The following is a 21487-nucleotide window of genomic DNA, read 5'->3' as shown; positions in this document are numbered from 1 at the left end:
ACTCCGGTCAGAGAGTAGGGCACAGAGAGTTCAGTCTCACATAGATTTTAATAATGTGTACTGTAGCCTAATACCAGATCAGTTGCATGGTAAATAGTTTACAGTGCTTTCCAAAAGAAAGAAGAAAAAATAAATATTATATTGGTGGTCAACAGAGCCTGTTTATTACTGAAAAACACAAGTGCAACACTGAAACCTGCCATGATTAGCAGAACAACAGTAAATCAAATTGAATGCCTATATTCAATTAATATGACACTCTTAAAACAGGAATACATAAAGGATGTAAGCAATATTACCAACAAATATAATATATTCTCCTCATAATCTAAACTAGCAGACCTATTAATAAAAAATCTTGTACTTTCAGATCTTGTATTATCAAATATTTGGAAATTTACTTTTAGCTAGCATGAACACACAAGATTGGAATTTGCTATTCCTTATCATCCATAGAAAATATGCATAATAGCATCAATCCTTGATGTAAAAATGTACCATCATAAGAACACAAAACATCATTGAGTATTAAGAACAAACAGGAAATCTTACTAGCCATTACAGAGCACTAAAATTACAATAATAACATTGAAAAGTGAAACACAGACTCTCTGACAAGTTGATGTTTTATGTGGTCACTTTTGGATGGTAAACCCTCATATTTGCAGGGTCCTCTAGCAAATACAGTATTTGCACATTAAACAGATTTGTGCCACTGATCCAAAAAACACTAATTTTATTTAAAAAAAATATGAAAGTTGTATAAATGTTAGTTGACCACTAAATAACGGCTATAAGTATAACTCCCAATGTGTAAATATTACACAGTGCTGGCCATCCATTCATTCTGTGGTCACTCTTTGGACTTTTAAAGAACATGGGAGTCACATGTCACAACATGTCTATTTTTTGCATAGATTAGGGATGTAACAAAAACGAATTATTTATAATATTATTTTATTATAACCATGTCATAACCGTGTGAGTGGTTTTGTAAACTACGTCAGATCTTATAAAAGCTGATGTGTAATAAGATATTACATTACAAAATGTTTTAAAGCATATCGAAAGAAAACTGCATGATTAATTTGCGGCACAACTCTTGAAGTACCTCAGCAAACTTGCTGTTGTAGCTTTTACTTTCTACCCTCCATAGTCTTATCTTATCTTATTTCACCTACACAAACTGCACTAGAGGAAACTGTGAATGTTGTGCTTGGTTGCAATTTTTCATTAAACACACTCCTCATAGTAGCCATTCCTCAAGACTTTCTCGATTTGAAGCAATGCATTATCAGGGATTGTAACATCGTGTCCTTTTATTGAATTAGTTGCAATTGTACATTCATATAATATTGCATTCTGGATAAAGTGCATCTAGCAGCAGTTTAGTTTAAATGAAAAGCTCTTCTTGTTAAACAGTTACCCTCGGTTATATTTTTGTTTCTTATTTGTAATCCATAGAATTTTAGGTCAAACACTTATTTATACTTTGACTTTCTTGCTAAGGAAGTTTAATGTTGATAAGTGAACGTGTGTTTGGTTTTTCAAGCTTGGTTGATATCTGAATGTAATGACAGTTTTTCCTCTGAACACTGATTAACGATTTCTGTTAGAGGAAGTGGGGTGGAAGGAATCACACAACTAGCAATGTTTACAGTTAGCCCTAGACTTTATCCAGGCTCACATGTGCCTGGATAAAGGATTTCCTCACAAACCGGCCCCAGACTGTAAGACTCGGCCCTCATCTCTCCTCCACTCGCACACTGAGCACCGGCTCCCCACAGGGCTGTGTGCTGAGCCCCCTCTTGTATTCTCTCTACACCCACGACTGCAGTTCGACCCACAACAACACTCTCATCATCAAGTTTGCTGATGACACCATGGTAGTCGGACTCATCTCGAAGGGAGACGAGGCAGAGTACAGAGAGGAAGTCCTGAAGCTGGCAGCATGGTGTTCAGAAAACAACCTGGCACTGAACACTAAGAAAACCAAAGAGCTCATTGTTGACTTCAGGAGACACAGCACCGACTTGGCCCCCCTCTACATCAACGGGGAGTGTGTGGAGAGGGTCCACACCTTCCGGTTCCTTGGTGTCCTCATCTCTGCTGACATCTCCTGGACAGGAAACATCTCAGCGGTCATCAAGAAGGCCCAACAGCGGCTGCACTTCCTGAGAGTCCTCAGGAAGTACAAGCTGAACTCCAACCTGCTGCTGACCTTCTACCGCTCGTCCATTGAGAGCCTGCTAACCTACTGCATCACGGTATGGTACGGCAGCTGCACCAAAGCAGATAGAGTGAGGCTTCAGAGTGTGGTCAAGACAGCACAAAAGATCATCGGCTGCCCTCTCCCCTCCCTGATGGACATTTATTCCTCCCGCTGCCTCAGCAGAGCAGCAAACATTATCAAGGACAGCTCTTACCCTGGCTTCAACATGTTCAGCCTGCTTCCCTCAGGGAAGCGCTACAGGTGCATCAACACAAAAACCCACAGACTCCAAAACAGTTTCTTCCCCAAAGCAATAACCACCCTGAACTCACACATGCACAGATAACACAGCCCCCCCACTTCCCACTTCCTTTATGGACCACCACTATGCAATACCAATTCTATGTGCAATAACTCAACTGTATATACATAACACTATTTATTACATATTACTTACGGCTTGTATATTGTACATTTTATATACATATATATATATGTTTTTCCCTATGTTAATACTGTCCATATGTACATAGCGCTGCAGAACTGTACCCCCCATCATGTTTACACTGAGTAGGAGATGCTCTGTATCTCATTGTACAACTCTATAGTGACAATAAAGGCATTCTATTCTATTCTATTCTATTCTAGACAGGAGATATAACATATATATTTAATTCATAATAACCATTAATGTGAGCTAGATCTTAACTATCTGAAATAGTTAAGATATATTTATTTGAGGTATAACAACATTTGGATTTAATTATAGCATACACCACACAGAAAAACTCAATTTACGTCATCAACCACAACTCTTGAGATGAGTCTACAAATTTCCTGTGCCACTTCATTTCAATTTACTCTTAAAAACTTTCCTCAACGCACCTCACACAAATAAACGGCACTGAGAGGAACTTTGAATGCTCAGCTATAATACTTTATAAAGAACAGAAAAATCTCTTCTGTGATCATGAACACGTCAGTCATCACTACAGAGGACAGGGTTTACGCTGGGGTCTTTGGCTGCATTATGGTGATAGGTCTGCCTCTCAACGCAGTCGCACTGTGGATTCTTCTTCGTCGTCACAGCCTCCAATCGCCCAACGCTGTCTTCATGGTCAACCTGGCAGTATCAGACCTGCTGGTCATCATCTCTTTGCCCATGAGGATCTACTTTCACGCCACCCACAGCTGGCCTCTGAGCAACATAATGTGCCAATTCATCACAATGCTCTTTCGCAACAACATCCGCTCCAGCTCCTTCTTCATTACTTTCATCAGCATGGACAGACTTCTGGCTGTGGTTTATCCTCTGAGGTCACGCCATCTTCGAACTTCATCCAATGCCTGGAAAGGAGCAGCAGTGGTCTGGCTATTTGTTCTGTTAATGAATGTCCCATGGTTTATGGACTTAAAACGTTTTAAAAACAGAAACAATGCCACTTGTTTTGGAACTGTTTCTATGAGTGCAACACAATCAGCAGTTATTTATTTGTATATGGTGTTAATCATCACAATGCTAGCAGTCAACATTGTTTGCACCATTATGGTGTCTTGGACTCTATGCAACCGTCCCAGTGACACTGCAAAGATCAACAAAAGGGTGAATGTAATGCTGATTTTTGCCATGAATTTGGTTTTATTCACGATCTGTTTCTTGCCTGTGCAAATAGGTTTAGCCACAAAAAGTTTTGCTCATTTAACCCCACTTGTATGTCTTGCTGCTGTGAACTGCTGTTTCGATCCTCTGCTGTATTACTTTTCTTTTGACTCCTTTTGGAAGAAAAAGGAAGATGCAATGAAGGGAGGAGAAATGTAGACGCTAGACATGTTATTTTTGGTATGATATTTTCTTTTTGACATGAATTTTTTCTTCTTTTTTTTTTGGTGAACTAACTTGTTATTGCACAAAATGCTCATTTAGTGCAAGCATAATATCCCAATTCCTAAGTTCTGAAACTGAGCTTATTGTACTATTGTGTGTCTTTTGACTTGCCTCTCTCTGCTTTCTTGTCTTTCCACTCACCTCCAATGATTTGTGGCAGATGGCTGCCCTCCCTGACCCTGGGTTTGTAGGAGGTTTCTTCCTGTTAGAAAGGGACTTTTTTTCTACCCACTGTTACCACAGGTTTGATCAGAGTCATGCAATTTTTGGGGTTTCATTCTAATATTATTTTATAATATAAAGCACCTTTGGGTGACTGTCGTTGTGAATTGGTGCTATATAAATAAAATCGAACAACATTTTCACCAGTAACTCAACAATAATTGTCAGTTAAATGTACTTGTGAAGCTTAGGCAGTGGGATACATAGAGAAAAGACTTGTCAGCCTCACAGTTTCATAAAACTATTCTTTAAATATAAAGCTTCAGGACTGTAGCTGATTTATTGTACATTTTGTACACTTGACGACTGAGGAAACTGATAGGTTTGTAGCATAAACCTATTCGCTGGAACGTTAAGACAATATAATTACACTGCTAAGCAAGACACAAATAGGCAAAGTTCTTCATGTTACTCGTGCACGGGAGAGAACCGGACAACCGCTTGACTCCAGTTGGTCTCGTCCGTCCTCCCATACACTATCCTTTTATTGAGGTTACATGAATATGCATAGGTTCATTAACATACGACGTCTACATACAAACAAAGAGTACCTTGCCTGTGTGTGTGTGTGTGTGTGTGTGTGTGTGTGTGTGGGGGGACTGCTGATCAAAGGGTCAAACATCCTTGGTCAGGAAGAGGGTAGCCTCCCCCTCACCCTAGATGGTTCATCCTAGATAACACGGTGAGGAAGTCCTGCAGTTCATCTAAACAAAGAGCACTTAGACTAGAACAGATGTAGCTACGTTAATCCTACCATAAAATAATAAGACACGGTATGACCTCTCATGCTCCCAAAGTGCTGTCTAATACACACAAAGTTTGCAGACTATCAAGGATCAAAACCTCTACCAATCTACAACTAATTACAAAACTCTAAGCATATATAAGTAAATATTTCTAAGCATAAATGACAATCAACAATACAAATCTAACATTTCCCCCCTTTTTGACCTTTATGCTTGAAAAGTTCCCAGGTATGAATACCTCATGTCTAACAGTTTCAATGCAAACATTTTTATACTCAGCATATGTCAAATCACCCTAAATTACTGAAAAGGTACACAGTTTAACAAATGTATTAGCAGTTATCCCATTCATTGAGCTCATCTCATGGCAAACTGCATCTTACGAGCAAACAAAGAAATTGTTAATTTAATAGTGAAAATAAAAAAGTAACATTTTCAAAAACATCTCAGCTTGGTAATGCTTCCTCCAGGTGTGCACATCACATGTCTCTCTGCAGAGTGGTTTGAGTTCTGCAGGGCGTCATGAATGTCTCTTCCAGTTGTTTCCATCGTTGTCCATAGGACCAGAGTCCAAATGTATGTAGAATAAACATTCAAACATACCAGTTGGTTTTGTTGTTTGTCAACATGGTTCTCAGCTATTTCCAAAGCTGCAGACCTCTCAGCACTCTAGTTTTATGGCCTCCCATTACCTCACTTCAGGCCTTCGTCCTGTGAGGGGGATATTTATGACTCCTTCATTGTCCTTCATTGTCCATACTCTGCAGAAAACACCTCTGTGGAAAGGGTGCAGGGTTGTCTTACTGCTATTATGATCCCAGCAGCCTTCAGAATGTCATCGTATGCACAGTACAGTGGCACAGCGTTAGGTGATGTTCATAGGAAACTGCTGTCATCACCACCATAGCTTCTGGTTCCTGTGCTTTCACAGAATCATGATGTCATCCTCGAACTCCTTCTACGCTGTCGATGGAGCTTGGCACGCTCCTCATCCCCTGAGTGTTTATGTTCCAACGCTGCTGAAGGTTTAAGGCAGAGCACGTCGTACACCTTAGTCGTCTTCCTCAGCGTCAATATTGAATCTTTCATTGTATTTAAAATCTTGCTGTGGGAAGTCTCCTCTTGATTTCCTGGAAGCTTAGTAGCACAGCTCTCTGTGTGATGTCTGCTGTGCTGAAGATGATCTCTGATCCTCCTGAAGCCTCTCTCCCATCTTGTGGACGATCCTCTCCTCTATTTTGCAGGCAGTTTCATGGTCCTTGCTGTGGCTCCAAGGTCTGATTTCATGATGGGCCCCAACCAGCTTGATCTTTGACCTCAACCACTGCCTGGTCCTGTCAGCTATGCGCTTCTCACTGGGCCTCTGAAGATTTCTCAGGAGATTACTGCTGCACCTGTATTTCCTTGCTAGGAAGACAAACTATTTGGAGAGTATGTCAACAATCATCAAACCACATTCTTTAGTTCAGTGAACTTCACTTATAGGCCATCAAAGCCTCATCTGAACATGGGTGCACCACTTGCATAGGTTTAATATTTGTAAATAAAACGGCTAATCACACAAATCACTGCAACAATAATAAAAAACATTGTTTAATGTTAATCCTTGGACCCCTCCTCTTGACGCATGGACACACCCATGCGTCAACTCACCAAACCTGGATTCCAGTCTTAAAGAAAAAGATTAGCTAGATCATATCCCAGGCAACATCAGGGCATCTCCTCCCCTGGAGCAGCACCACCCTGGATCTATAATCCTGCAATAAAATTTTAGTGTGCTTTGCATATTAAGTTTGCCTAACACCTGGCTCTCCCAGGAGCCTGCATACACACCATCATGGCCTGGAAAACAAAATCTGGAAGTAAAATCAAACTCCATACCTGTAAACAATTGTATCATAAGGACAAGAAGCATTCAACATCAGCAAGACAAGTGTCATGTGCAGGTTTTCTCAAATCAGTAAACTACAATTATTTTCATAAGTTGCCTCAGACATGGATCATCCCATGTACTCAGGCAACATTAATGTAATCGGTGACTGCTCTTAAGCAAAGCCACTCCACTTATATATTACTATGGGCTCAAAAGTGGCCAGCTAATGAGCCCATATCAAACTATCCCAGAAACACTGTATCTCTTATTTGTTTTACTCATGTCACTTGTCCGTTTCAGCTGAATCTTCCACAGCATTCTCAAAGAAACTAACATTAGCAATGCACATTGACTGTAGTCAGACGGAGGTCAGACACAGGTCAACAGGTTCCAGAGGTGCCATAAAAACACCATAAAGTCAACCCTAGCTGTGGAAAGAAGTAACACCAGTTCTCAACACAGGAAATTTCACACATGTTATTCACATTATCAAAGTAACCTTCACATTTTCCCATCAACACAATGCAACAGCATCACCACTCATAACCCGTAAACACAGTTTTCCTCACACATAAACCCAGAAATCCTGTAGTAGGAAAAAACATCAACCAGTTGTCCTGGTATAAATCGCATCACCAATTCACATGAAGAACTGGCATGCTGTAAGAAAAGAAAATGCAAATATTAGCGCTTGCGCAGGCGTATGCATACTTTGTCACAGTTATCTCTGTGAGCAACTCAAGCCTATGAATAACACACCTGATAAATGCACAGACACAGAAAATGGCATTTAAAAGGTTAAATCATCATGCAACCTCGAGTGTTGCTGTCATCTTTCTGCTCCTGTAAAAGGAAACACATGGGTTCATCTGCACCTTTGTCAGGTGGGGGTTAGCTTCACACAATCATGTTCAGTCAGTCAGTCAGTTATTTTAAAATTCTTACTCATTCACTCAGTGGTTCCTTCTTTTGCTAATTGTGGAAATTATCATCGCATTCATTTCCACGCTCAGCAAAACGACGTTATTTCAAAAAGAAAAATAATTTAGACTGGATTTCCTCGTTGAATCCTTTTTGGGGGGGACTCTCATTTCCTAATTGTCCCAAATAAGTGGCTTTCTCCTGAACCCATTTTAAATGTGGAGAAACTCACTTGCAACAATTTCCTTGACGACGTGTAACGCTTTTAATTCCCGACTTGCAGATCTGCTCAAAGAAAAGAAATTCACAAGCAAAAATCAGTACTTGTTCAAAAATGAAAAATAAAAAATAACAGAGATTATCAAACCAAACTCTCAGTGCACTGTGAAAGTATCAAAATAAAAAGGCCTTGTTAAGTCATGACACAAACTCCTCATCATCTTCACAACAGGAGAAGAATCATCAGCTAGATTCACTCCAAACCAACCATCAACTGCACAACACACAACATAACCCTAATGTCATATTAGCTATGAGTTTAATCACCCGGTCTGTGCTCTTCACTCATTTAAGCCACAGATCTATTTTATTCAATTTTCCTTTTTCCCTTCATCATAAAACATGTGACATGCTGTCATGCACTTCACAAAAGACGTTTGTTCTGATGTATTCAGAGTTGTGTATCTAAATACAGGATTCACTCGCACATCAAAACAGGAAACTCAGTGTTTTAGAGTCTCCACTCAACACACAACAACTCCAACACATCTCATTCACTCATGCTAGAATTCAGTCACCTGTGCAAGAATTCAGTCACCTTTCATTAATCTAAAACCGATCAACTAATTTGCATATCAGCTATTAACCCACTAAGTTGACAGGACGACAGAAAAGCATGTTCAAAATAGTATCACAAAAGACAATTTCCCTCATACAGTAAATTACATGTGCTGCCTCAATCAAGCAGGAAGCTTCTCCCAATTTACCATTTTAACAACTAAATTTATTGTCTGATCACTGGTTGGTCAAACCAGGATCTTTTTCCCCACAAAAGTTAAACTGTTGTCCTGCAACCTGGAGAGTCAATTTTTTGCATTGGATAAATTCAGTATTTAATAACAAGTGTCTGCTAAATTGACACTATTTTAACACTGATGAAAGATAACAAGCTAATTTTCATTGCATGGGTTTGTGTTATTAGGCAGGTCTAATGCATGTCTGTGGAGCTGCATCTCCAGCAGAGCATGTTCTTAAAGCTGCCTTTCCTACACACTTCTCTGCTATTATTTAATCATTTCTTAACTAATGTGCTATGAGTCTTCATGAGTCATTTTGTGTTTGGAATTGTTAGTAGGGTTAATGCATGTTCTGCTTGTGTGTGTGTGATTTTGTATATGTTTCTATTTTCGCAATGTTTCAGACTCCGTCTCAATTTTCCAACTTAAGCAGTCAGTTTTCTTTTCCCCAGGTTTGCTAACCCAAATTTTGATTTCCCACATTAAATAATTCCTATGTGTTCTCACCTAGCCTTCTCACTCTGTTGTCCTCTCCCACTTCAACAGTCCAACAGCCGGCAGTTCTCCTTCAGCTTTGTCCTGTGTCCCACTGTCTCTTCTTGCCATTTTACTCCACAGGTGGCAAATGTCAAACTCCAACTGTTCAGTTCTCCTCAAACGTTTTCTTCACATGCACAGTGAAGTCACAGCCACTCTCACTATTGTCCTCTGATGCGGTTGACTTCGTGCTAGTGGCTGAAGTGCTGCTGCTGCTTTCTTGGGCGACTTCTTAGCAGCTGCTGCCGGTTTCTTGGCTTTGGCTGCGGCGGGCTTCTTGGCTTTGCTCTCAGTAGCCTTGTTCATCTTGAAGGATCCGGAGGTCCTGGTGCCCTTGGTCTGCACCAGAGTGCCCTTCGCCACCAGACTCTTGATGGCGGTCTTGACACGGGCCTTGTTCTTGTCCACATCGTAGCCTCCGGCAGCCAGAGCCTTCTTGAGAGCGGCCACGGACAGGCCGTTGCGCTCCTTGGAAGCGGCCACGGCTTTCACAATCAGCTCGCCCACGCTGAGGCTGACCTTCTTGGGCTTGGAAGTCATCGTCTTCTTCTTCTTGGCCTGAACCTCGGCGCAGGGCGTGTTTATGATGGAGCCTTTCCCACCACAGCGCTGGCACGTTGAACGCATCATGAAGGGTCCATTTCTTTCATGTCGCTAGCCAGCATGCTAGCTGCATGTGGCTTGCCCGAGTCACTCAGTCCTTTTTGAGCATTTCAACATGCTGCCACCGCCATCTTGCTCGCCCCTCCGTGGAATTCATCCAATCAGACAGGAAGATGGGTTTGCTTTCTTCTGCTGCTGCTGTTTGTCCACATTGCTGCTGCTTTGCTGGGACTTTTTGTGCTCAGGACTTGCTGCTGTCTCTTTATCATGTTATTGCTTTGGAGCTGCATTCCTTATCTTCAGGGAGGAGTGAGCTCGCTTGTGAGGTTGAGAAACACATGGCACTGTAAATAAGTCAGCCAGAAACTTGGCCTGCATGTTTCCAATGATGTTAAACTATAACTTTCTTCCGACTGTTGCATGTGGAAAATTGATACAGGTCTGCTTTTCACCTGAAAGTGACAAACTAAAACATGTTCATTATTATCATCACTGCTTAATCAACACACATCTCTCTCTCTCTCTCTCTCTCTCTGTCTGTGTTTGTGTGAACAATCCTTTCTTAAAAGCAGAAAATGACATTGTAGTTGTTTTTCGGCTGATCAACACAAAACCTTTTTCCTATGATTATTTCTCTTCGTCTACAATGTAATTTGTCTCTTTTTCACTCTTTTTTTTTTCTTCACAATAGCTGGTGGTCTGCAAAATCACCGCTCCCACTCACAATCAAAGGCAATTACTTTTGCACAGTGCACAAAAACACTGTGATGTCAGACACATTCACACTCCCTTTTTCATCTGCATAAATAAACCATATGGCTGGAGATATGTGCCATGGTGATCCATAAGCATGATCACCAGTTTATTTAATTATTTTTAATCCAACAAAACAAATAAACAAAAACATGATGCTGATGCTACACACACACACGAGTCAAGGTGCAGAAAAACTGCTCATGGAAACGCTGCACACTCTCTGTTTCCCTCTCATTGAGTAGTTCTCAGACAGCTCTTGATCTGATAATGTGTAGCTTGCTCATCAGCTCAAAAAACAAAAACAAAACTGCAACGCGACATCACACAGTAGTTGCATGCTCTGCCCACAGTGGCAAAGTCTTACACTTACATATTCAACACAGCTTCTCCATCATGTATTTTTAGATGTTTCATACAGGGTTGAGCATATTAGTTGTTTTCACAGATGTGCTCTATATCTCAACAATGGCTCATAATAAGACGACCGTCTTCCACACAGGTCAAGTGCCTCTATGCACTTCATGAGTTTAAATATTTACCTATATCACTTCACCTCACATGTCATTATACTGAATTTAAGCAACCACAAGCTTAATGTAGATTACTTTTAACAACTATCCACCTCAATTAAATCTATGGTCTGACACACAGGCTGCTGTCGATCAGGGCAAGCTAAAGAATAAACATTGTGTCAGCAAGGGGTGGGGGGAAAGCCATTCACCAGAGCATATCTTAAGTGCTGCTGATGTGGGCTGGCCTTCTCCACAGCTCTCCAAGGCTGGTGTGTTTTCTGAAAACTTCTAACATTTGAATCTCTTCCATTTATAAGCCTGCGATTAACCGCACGGCTCAGGTCCGCGTGACCGCGCTCGCGTGAACCCGCGCAGCTGTGGAGCCGTCGCTCTCTCTTTTTTTTTTTACATAAACACTTTGTGCTGCCAGGAGCAAAGCCCAGCACAAACGTCTGTCTCCCTCCGACTCACTCTTGGTTGCTTAGAAACCCATGATAACAACAACAGTTGGTGTCACAGACCACATGTTCTGCTCCGCACACACAACAACAACAACAACGACGACGACAATGACAACAACACAAAATAGGCCTACTGTCCAGCACAATCTGGACCCCGCGGAACTTCTCAACACCCCACTGAGCGGTGGAGAACTCACTACAGTACCCCACACAGCGGTCTGTATTTCGCCCCACTAAGACGGCGAACCAAAAAAAGTTCGAACTGCGCAACTCTGCGACTTAATGCTTCTGTACAAAAAACCCCACTGAGCGGCCTTGTACATCGCCCCACTTAGACGGCGAATTTTAGCCCCACTGAGCGGCCACGGACAACGCCCCACTGAGCGGCGAAGACGTAATTTTAGCCCCACTAAGCGGCCACGGACAACGCCCCACTGAGCGGCGAAGACATACAGTTATAGAGTTGGACTCTAAACTTACTCGGTGTTGCTTAGCGTGTAATATCAGCCTCGAATCCCGCCAATCGCCATTCATCGAGGAGAAAAGACATACAGCGAATCCACAGGAACTTCCTGGCTGACGTCAGTCTTTCAGCGTGCCTCTCCTCCCCTCGGTGAATGCGATTCCAGGGCTCCGGCATCGAAGGACCAATTAATGATAGGTTTGTAGCATAAACCTATTCGCTGGAACGTTAAGACAATATAATTACACTGCTAAGCAAGACACAAATAGGCAAAGTTCTTCATGTTACTCGTGCACGGGAGAGAACCGGACAACCGCTTGACTCCAGTTGGTCTCGTCCGTCCTCCCATACACTATCCTTTTATTGAGGTTACATGAATATGCATAGGTTCATTAACATACGACGTCTACATACAAACAAAGAGTACCTTGCCTGTGTGTGTGTGTGTGTGTGTGTGTGTGTGTGTGTGTGTGTGTGTGTGTGTGGGGACTGCTGATCAAAGGGTCAAACATCCTTGGTCAGGAAGAGGGTAGCCTCCCCCTCACCCTAGATGGTTCATCCTAGATAACACGGTGAGGAAGTCCTGCAGTTCATCTAAACAAAGAGCACTTAGACTAGAACAGATGTAGCTACGTTAATCCTACCATAAAATAATAAGACACGGTATGACCTCTCATGCTCCCAAAGTGCTGTCTAATACACACAAAGTTTGCAGACTATCAAGGATCAAAACCTCTACCAATCTACAACTAATTACAAAACTCTAAGCATATATAAGTAAATATTTCTAAGCATAAATGACAATCAACAATACAAATCTAACAGAAACAACCTGTCTTTATCTGCTGGAGAGTTTAAAAAAGACCTCCGGAAGTCCATACCGCAGAACAAGATACTGTCAAGCACGTAAAACAAACCACATTGTAAGTGAAACTTTTTAACTCTTCACACACTGTTCATCACAATGCTCTTTAACAACATCCTCTCCGTGGCAACTTCATCCCCGTCATCAGCTCGGAACGTCTGATGGCTCTGGTTTTTCCTTTGACGCCATGCCATCTTAGACCATTGTCCTGTGCCTGAAAAGGATCTACGCTCGTCTGGCTCATTTTGCTGGTAGAGAAACTACAGACGATGTGAGGTTTTGAAAGCGTTTGAACAATCTTGAATTTCTCAGGGCTCTAAGAGTCATAAAAAGGTTAATCTGCATCATCAAAGCTTTAAATAGCAAAAGAATCTAGGCTGTTTTATGAGAATTCATTCACTTTTTGCTAATTATTTGTAACATTTTATGAAATAAGCTTATTTGTGAAAAACAGGAAGTCTCAAGTTTACATGTCTCTATGCAAAATCCAAATCGAGAGCTCATAACACAACTACTTGGAAAAAAAGGAAATAGCTGGCTCCGTAACTGTGGAAACACTTTTGTGCGTTGGTGTAGACCTGCAGCCTGTTTGGTTTGTCTTTTTCACGGTAAAACTAGTTTATAGTTGTAAAATAGTAAAAAGAAAATGGTAAAAACTGGTTTTAATGCTACCTGTTTTTCATTGGGAGTGGGGGGGAAATACAGCTTTTACAGTTAACCTAGGCTCAGGTGTTAATAGTATTGGTTCTAAATGGTGTCAGATTGTATAAAAAAGTGTGTTTATTATTTGTCAAACAAGATATTTCATTTAAAAATGTTATACCGGTAACTATTAACGTCAGCGGCCACGATCGAATTGCACCACCAGATTTCCTGTTGCAATATTTCACACTCCCTAGTCTAATCCACCCTCACTTCACACAGATAATCATCAGAGAGTGGAAGGTTTGCTGCTCAGCTGCAATTCAGTTAATAAGGAGGCAGAAACTTCATCATGAACGCATCAAATGTCACTACAGAGGACAGGGTTTACGCTGGGGTCTTTGGCTGCATTATGGTGATAGGTCTGCCTCTCAACGCAGTCGCACTGTGGATTCTTCTTTGTCGTCACAGCCTCCAATCGCCCAACGCTGTCTTCATGGTCAACCTGGCAGTATCAGACCTGCTGGTCATCATCTCTTTGCCCATGAGGATCTACTTTCACGCCACCCGCAGATGGCCTCTGAGCAACATAATGTGCCAATTCATCACAATGCTCTTTCGCAACAACATCCGCTCCAGCGCCTTCTTCATTACTTTCATCAGCGTGGACAGACTTCTGGCTGTGGTTTATCCTCTGAGGTCACGCCATCTTCGAACTTCATCCAATGCCTGGAAAGGAGCAGCAGTGGTCTGGCTATTTGTGCTGGTATTGAATGTTCCAGAGACTTTGGACTTTCCAAAAAATGCAAACCACAGTGGATGTTTTGATTTCAGTCGTGACAGGAAACCAGGTTTAACTAAAGGTATAGCAAATGTACATCTTGTGTTAATAGTCACAATGCTAGCAGTCAACATTGTGTGCACCGTTATGGTGTCTTGGGTACTGCACAGACATCTCAGTGACTCTGCGATCAACAACAAGATGAACGTAATGCTGATATTTGTCATGAACTTGGTTTTGTTTGCTATGTGTTTCCTACCTTTGTCAGTAGGTGTAGTTACAGTTAAACCTACTGAATTAAAGCCATTGATATGTCTTAGTGCTGTGAACTGTTGTCTAGATCCATTCTTATATTACTTTTCCTTTGATGGCTTCTGGAAGAAAAAAGAAGATGCGGATCCGCCAAGAGAGCAGTAACTTTAGGACATGCTATTTCAATGCATAATTCCAGTCACATTAAGGTTTTCCTATTTTCCAAAAAAAAGTGATTGTGTAGCAATGGGACAAGTATTTTGTTCAACTGTATTGTTTTGTTTTGTTTTGTTTTTTTAAATTGTTTAATAAAATGTTTCTGGTGCTTCAAACAACAACAATGATGGACTAAGAATGTAAAAGGCTTGTTGTTAGCAGCAGGAAATTTTGGCAAAATTTGAACACTTCTTCTGTTTTCAAAGAATTATTAATAGTTGGGGAAATATGCTCATTTGAGAATACAGACATAGAGGCACGTGAACAGGAAAGGTGGAGTTGCCGGTAGACTTTTCTCAGCTTCAGTCAGAGACAATCTGTTGCCTCTGTGATGGTGTTGTTCCTATATCATCAAAACACTGTTGGTCCAGCTCCAGCATCGCAACTGACCAATCACATTGTCAGAGCATTCAGTTTGCATTAGCTAAGAAGCTAACTAATGCAATTAAAAACTATCACAAGCAAAGCAAGCTAAATTTGGCAAATAGCAAACCTAATTTGATAATGAATTTGTTATATTGCATTAATTAATAGAAAAAAAAACCCACTTGAGACATTTACTATTTGTTCCAGAAGGGAGTTTATATAAATGGTAAATGGACTGGTTCTTATATAGCGCTTTTCTACTCTTCTGAGCACTCAAAGCGCTTTACACAACTTGTGCATTCACCCATTCGCACCCATTCGCACAAGCACATTGTTCTAAGTGCTTTCTAAGTAGCATTCACACACATTCATACTATGATGGATGCATCGGAGACCAATTTGGGGTTAATATCTTGCCCAAGGATATTTGGCATGCAGACTAGGGGAAGCCAGGAATCGAACCACCAACCTTCCGATCAATGTGACTGGTCGGTTGCAGTATTACTCTTCATTGTGATCTCCAAAAGTTGAATCTGTTCTTCTGGACGTAGCGTTTTTGTGGGAGAAATGTTTCATCACTCATCCAAGTGACTTTTTCAGTCTCAGCTGACTGCAGGTTTCCACAATCTTATAAACAGTACATTTGCATAATGACTGAAACCAGCCCACTGAAGGAACAATGGGCTGTGAGGTCAGTTCCTTAATCTTAATTATGCAAATTCTCATGACCATTGATCAACAACAACTGACCAAAACCAACTGATCGAAGACCACTGATCAATGGCCATGAGTACCATTCACAGGGAGTTGGGGAATGGCTGCAATCACAGCATTGTAAGATGGCGAAAGATGTACCCTTAGGCCCCCTCCTCGATTCAGAGATGGTCTTTCCCTTTTCACGTAAATGGCCTCCTTGACTCCGCGCTCAAACAAGCGTTTCTCCCTGTCCAGGATGTGTACATCCTCATCATTGAAAGAGTGTTCACTGGCCTGTAGGTGTGAATAGACTGCAGAGTCCTGGACGGACGAGGTAGCTCTTCTGTGTTGTGCCATCCGCTTTGCCAGAGGTTGTTTGGTTTCCCCGATGTATAAATCCTGGCAATCCTCCTGGCACTTAACAGCGTACACTATGTTACTCTGTTTGTGTCGGGGGACCCGATCCTTGGGGTGGACCAATTTTTGGCGCAGCGTGTTTTGGAGTTTAAAAGCCACAGAGACCCGGTGTTTAGAAAAAATGCGTCTCAACTGCTCCAATACTCCTGACACATATGGGATCACTACAGGTTTTCGCTTGGGCAGCGGTTGTCCTTCTCTCCTGGATCGGCTGGAGCTTTCTTTTGGCACCTTCTTGGCACCCAGCTTTGACAAACGTCCAGCTGGGATAACCACATTTACTCAGGGCCTTCTTGATGTGCTGTTCTTCTGCCTCCCTGGCCGCTGTGTCAGTGGGGATGGTGTTCGCTCTGTGTTGTAGCGTCCTGATGACACCCAGTTTGTGCTCCAGTGGATGATGAGAGTCAAACCTTAGATACTGATCTGTATGTGTAGGTTTACGGTACATGTCAGCTTTTAGATGTCCCCCATTACTGATGGAAATCTTACAGTCTAAGAAGGCTAACCTGACACTTTTCATATCCTCCCTGGTGAATTTGATGTGTCAGTCCACCGAGTTAATGTGATCCGTGAAATGTAGTACGTCCTGAGATTTGATTTTCACCCAGGTGTCATTCACATATCTGAACCAATGGCTTGGTGGTGTTCCAGGGTAGGATGGCAAAGCCCTCTTTTCCATGTACAAATTGGCCACGATGGGTGAAACTGGGGAGCCCATGGCACACCCATGTTTCTGCCTGTAGAATTGACCCTTGTATGTGAAGTAAGTGGAATGAAGACACAGTTTCAAAAGCAAACACACTTGGTCGACGCTGAGAGTGGTCCTGTTGCTGAGGTTGGTGTCATCCTGTAATATCTTATGGACTACCTCCAACGCTTCCGTGACTGGGATGCAAGTGAAGAGAGATGTAACGTCGTACGAGACCATCTGACTCCATAATGACATCTCTCACCTTCTCAACAAAATCCATGGTGTTGCAGCCATTCCCCAACTCTCTGTGAATGGTACTCATGGCCATTGATGAGTGGTCTTTGATCAGTGGGTTTTGGTCAGTGGTTGTTAATCAATGGTCATGTGAATTTGCATAATTAAGATTAAGGAACTGACCTCCCAACCATTGTTCCTTCAGTGGGCTGGTTTCAGTCATTATGCAAATGTACTGTTTATAAGATTGTGGAAACCTGTAGTCAGCTGAGACTGAAAAAGTCACTTGGATGAGTGATGAAACATTTCTCCCACAAAAACGCTACGTCCAGATGAACAGATTCAACTTTTGGAGATTTACTTTCCTGGATGATTGAGAATGCATCAAGACGTCTTCATTGTGATATTACTCATCCAGGATGATCAACAGTGCAGCTATCTGGTAATTGCTAATAGTTACATCTTTTAAATGAGTGTGCATATCAACCAGGTTTACATTCATGTTACGGAGTATAGCATGGTGGGAAAGGACGGAGAGAAACCCCCCCCCCCCCCCCCCCTAAGTTTTGTTGGTTTTGTTTTTGAGTTTGTTTTGGATTAATTGCATGTTTTTGTGTTTATTTACGGTTGTTGCACCTGTGTGGGAGGGGAGATTTTACTCTAGCCCAGCTGCCAGTGAGGCGGAGTTGAATACAGGGAGCGGCTGATTGGAGTTCCTCTTTATAAAGGGGAGAGGAAGCAGGAAGTGTTGGTGTTGTTTTTAGTAGGACCTCGGTGAAGCAGGAGAGCCCCGGAGATCCAGGACAAAGTGTGCGCATTTTTAATAGAAAGGATTTTTTTAGCCTGGCCTGGTTTTTGCTTTTAACGAAACGGAGGACGTGGAAAGGAGGACGTATTCCTATGGAGCTGTGAGAGGACGTGCTGGAAAAGAGAGGACGTGCTGGAAAAGAGAGGACGTGCTGGAAAAGAGAGGACGTGCTGGAAAAGAGAGGACGTGCTGGAAAAAAAGGGACGTGTTGGAAAAGAGGAAAACGAGCACTAGACTGGAGACCTCCTGCGCCCCGATAAGAAGAACTGGACCAGCTCGGGGAAGTTTAACTGTCGGGAGGTAATGTGGAGACCCAGCCTCGAACAAAGTTAAAGCCTGAAAAGGTGGGTGGCAAACCTGTTTTAGGGAGCTGCAGGATTGATACGGTTGGTTGTGTGTTCGTGCAGTGACCCTCTCTCCCCTGTTTGTAACTAGGCGAAGAACTCGGACCGCGGTGGTCTTTGGGCTTTGGATCCCTGGTCGGGGTTGTCTTCAGCCGGTAGTTTGCCTAGAGGAAGAACAAATAAATTTTGTGTAACCCATTGCAGTGTGTGCGTGGTGGTTTGTTGCTGGTCCCTACTAGAATTCCTATTCTTTTTGCACGGAGGCTCTCTTAACAGACCTCCCGTAACATTTGGCGTTTGTCGACAGGATTTGTGACCAGTATACAAACCTACCTGCCTTAGACTGATTAATATGGCGGATGAGTTATCTGAAACCAGGAATATGGCGTCACCATTTTTTATCGGTGCGCCCTGGGTACCAAAATTTTGTGGGCTTAATACGAATTATGAAGATTGGGAGAGTCAAATTAGCGCAATGCTCCGTGCTCAAAAGTGGTCGATAGAACAGCAATGTGATTTTGTATTGAGTGCATTAGGAGGAGAATCACGACGTGAAATTCTTATTCTGGAACAAGCGGAGCGGGATACGCCAGATAAAATCTTTCTTCAGCTTAAAGAACTGTATGGGGACAAAACAGCCGTGGGTACCCTGCGTGCCATGTTTTATGAATGTAGACAAAGGACAGAAGAGCCTATTAGAAAGTTCACGTTACGCTTAAGGGAGTTGGGCCATCGCCTGCAGACAAAAGAGCCACAAGGGTTTCGGCGGGCTGACCTGCACCTGCGTGATCAGTTTGTCTTGGGTCTTAGGGAGGGTGAGATACAGCGTGATCTGCGGCGTTTATTAAGGCACGATCCTGACCTCTCATTTGAACAGGTGCGTAAAGAGGCTCTGCAATTGGAAGCGGATGCGCTGTATGGCGTACATGAGGACTCCGCTTGTGCTGTAGTAAGAGGGGATTTAAAGTGGCAGGATACTCTGAATTGGAGAGATAAGTTTAAAGTGGAGATCCTTGCAGAAATGAAGGAGCAAATTATGGATCTCAAAAATACTCTTCAGGAGGAGCTGAGGGAATTTGTCCGACCAGCACCAATGCCACGGACGTTTTCAGCTCCTAGAGGTGAGCGAGAAAGGTGGAACCTTGGTTCCCCTCAATATAGGGGAGGTGTTGAAGTGTCCGAGCCACCCCCGGTGACAAAGCAAACCCCACGGTTAGTGGAGCGACCACGGCACAAGTGGGATGAGCATGGGCAGCCTATTTGTAGTAGGTGTGGAGTTAGTGGACACATGGCAAGAGAGTGTCGGGGCACTTCATCTCAGATGGCTTTAAACGAGTAAATCCAGTCGCTATGGGCCAGGTGATTGGAAAGGATGATAGTGGTCCAACTCAGTTAAACCACCCTCAATTTTTAGGGGCATGCCGTCAAGTAGAAGTATTCATTGATGGTAAAGAAGTGACATTTTTGCTGGATACTGGGTCTAATGTAACATTAATGCCACAAGCCTGTTTTAGGAGATTGTTTGGTGAACAGGAGCCGGGGAAAGAGAGTGATCTTAATTGGCTAAAGCTGAAGGCCGCGAATGGATTGGCTATTCCTTACGTGGGCTATGTGTTAGCTGAAGTACAGGTGGGAGACATTACCCTGAAAGATATGGGAATTGTGATTTCAAAGGACGACCCCAATAATTCTAATGCATTACCTATATTAGGTATGAACATCATCGTTCCATGTTGGGATGTGTTTTTTTTGAAACCTCAGACCCAGACCTGGCCTGTTGGCTCGACTGTAGACGCTCAACAAGCGTGGGCATCTGCTTTTCAGGACTGTCAAAGAATTCAGGCAGCTGTCCCCGTACCACAAGTAGGGACCCTGCGACCCGCTTACCGCCACCCGGTGAAGATCCCTGAGCACAGTGAGCAGGTGATTTGGGCTAGGGCCCCACAGACACTGAGGAAAGGACAATGTATCTTGGTGGAGCCACTGGAAGGGCCTAGTACAGTTGCCGTTGCTCGATCGCTAGGAACTGTCTATAGAGGCCGGGTCCCCATCAAAGTAAGGAATCTCAATCCTTTTCCTATTACGTTACGACGTTATGAGGCCCTGGCTACATTCTCCACGGAAAATGTCGACATTCAGGAACCTTTTGAAGTCACGTTTGAGCAAACCAGGCCAGGCATCGTTGAAGTGGGCGTATCCCAGGTGAGCTCGGAACCATCTGGTAAAGCTCCTCACATTGAAGTTATGACACAAGGGCGGTCGAATCTATCTATGGAGGAGCAGGAAAAGTTAAATGGTCTCTTGAGGAAGTGGGGCGATGTGTTTGCTGCCGACGAAGAGGATTATGGCCACACAGATGTAATTACGCACTCTATTCCGACAGGTATGGCACCTCCTATTAGAGAGCGGTATAGGCCAATCCCCCCTAAAATGTATCAGGAAGTGCGAGAATTGCTGAATAATATGATTCGATCAGGGGTGGTGCGAGAGAGTACAAGTTCCTGGGCAGCACCCATTGTCCTGGTAAGGAAAAAGAATGGGGAATTGAGATTTTGTGTGGATTACCGCAAGTTGAATGCAGTGACACATAAAGACGCCCATCCATTACCTAGAATTGAAGAGACCTTGACGATGCTGACTAAATCAAAATACTACTCCACCCTTGATCTAGCAAGTGGGTATTGGCAAGTGAAAGTTTCTGAAGCTGACAGGGAAAAAACTGCATTTTGTACTCCTTTTGGCTTGTATGAGTTTGAAAGAATGCCTTTTGGATTGTGTAATGCTCCAGCAACATTTCAAAGGTTGATGCAGAGTTGTTTGGGAAGTCAAATCACAGAGTCCGCTTTTGTCTATCTGGATGATGTGATAGTATATTCACCGGATTTTGACAGCCACCTAGAACATCTGCAGGCAGTGTTTGCAAGATTGAAGAGCTATGGGCTGAAGTTGCGACCTGATAAATGTGTTC

The 21487-nt window shown here is 42.7% G+C and overlaps 3 protein-coding genes and 1 pseudogene across 3 annotated transcripts; 3 read left to right on the top strand and 1 right to left on the bottom strand.

Moving 5' to 3' along the window:
* The first annotated feature begins 3182 nt into the window (after window positions 1-3182).
* LOC147314047 (lysophosphatidic acid receptor 6-like) lies at window positions 3183-4257 on the top strand. Its single transcript, XM_086262759.1, has one exon. It carries the CDS (start codon window positions 3183-3185, stop codon window positions 4029-4031), a length of 849 nt encoding a protein of 282 aa, XP_086118885.1. The 3' UTR covers window positions 4032-4257.
* A 5284-nt stretch (window positions 4258-9541) lies between these two features.
* Window positions 9542-10673, bottom strand: LOC147314046 (histone H1 pseudogene; annotated as a pseudogene).
* Window positions 10674-13217: 2544 nt separating this feature from the next.
* Window positions 13218-15271, top strand: LOC147314045 (lysophosphatidic acid receptor 6-like). Its single transcript, XM_086262758.1, has 2 exons — window positions 13218-13343; window positions 13997-15271. The coding sequence occupies exon 2, from the start codon at window positions 14067-14069 to the stop codon at window positions 14910-14912; it is 846 nt and encodes a 281-aa protein (XP_086118884.1). The 5' UTR covers window positions 13218-13343; window positions 13997-14066; the 3' UTR covers window positions 14913-15271.
* Window positions 15272-19714: 4443 nt separating this feature from the next.
* On the top strand, window positions 19715-21137 carry LOC147314044 (uncharacterized). Its single transcript, XM_086262719.1, has 3 exons — window positions 19715-20415; window positions 20500-21042; window positions 21132-21137. Exons 1-3 carry the CDS (start codon window positions 19870-19872, stop codon window positions 21135-21137), a joined length of 1095 nt encoding a protein of 364 aa, XP_086118845.1. The 5' UTR covers window positions 19715-19869.
* The last annotated feature ends 350 nt before the right edge of the window (window positions 21138-21487 follow it).

Source organism: Aulonocara sp. 'chitande type north' Nkhata Bay, linkage group LG14 (genome assembly GCF_057382095.1).
Source record: "Aulonocara sp. 'chitande type north' Nkhata Bay isolate Kocher_YH1m ecotype deep benthic linkage group LG14, A_spYH_male_GT1.1, whole genome shotgun sequence".
In the NCBI taxonomy this organism is placed as follows: Eukaryota; Metazoa; Chordata; class Actinopteri; order Cichliformes; family Cichlidae; genus Aulonocara; species Aulonocara sp. 'chitande type north' Nkhata Bay.
Note: the sequence above shows the minus strand (reverse complement) of the source record. Positions and strands in the feature narration are given on the sequence as shown.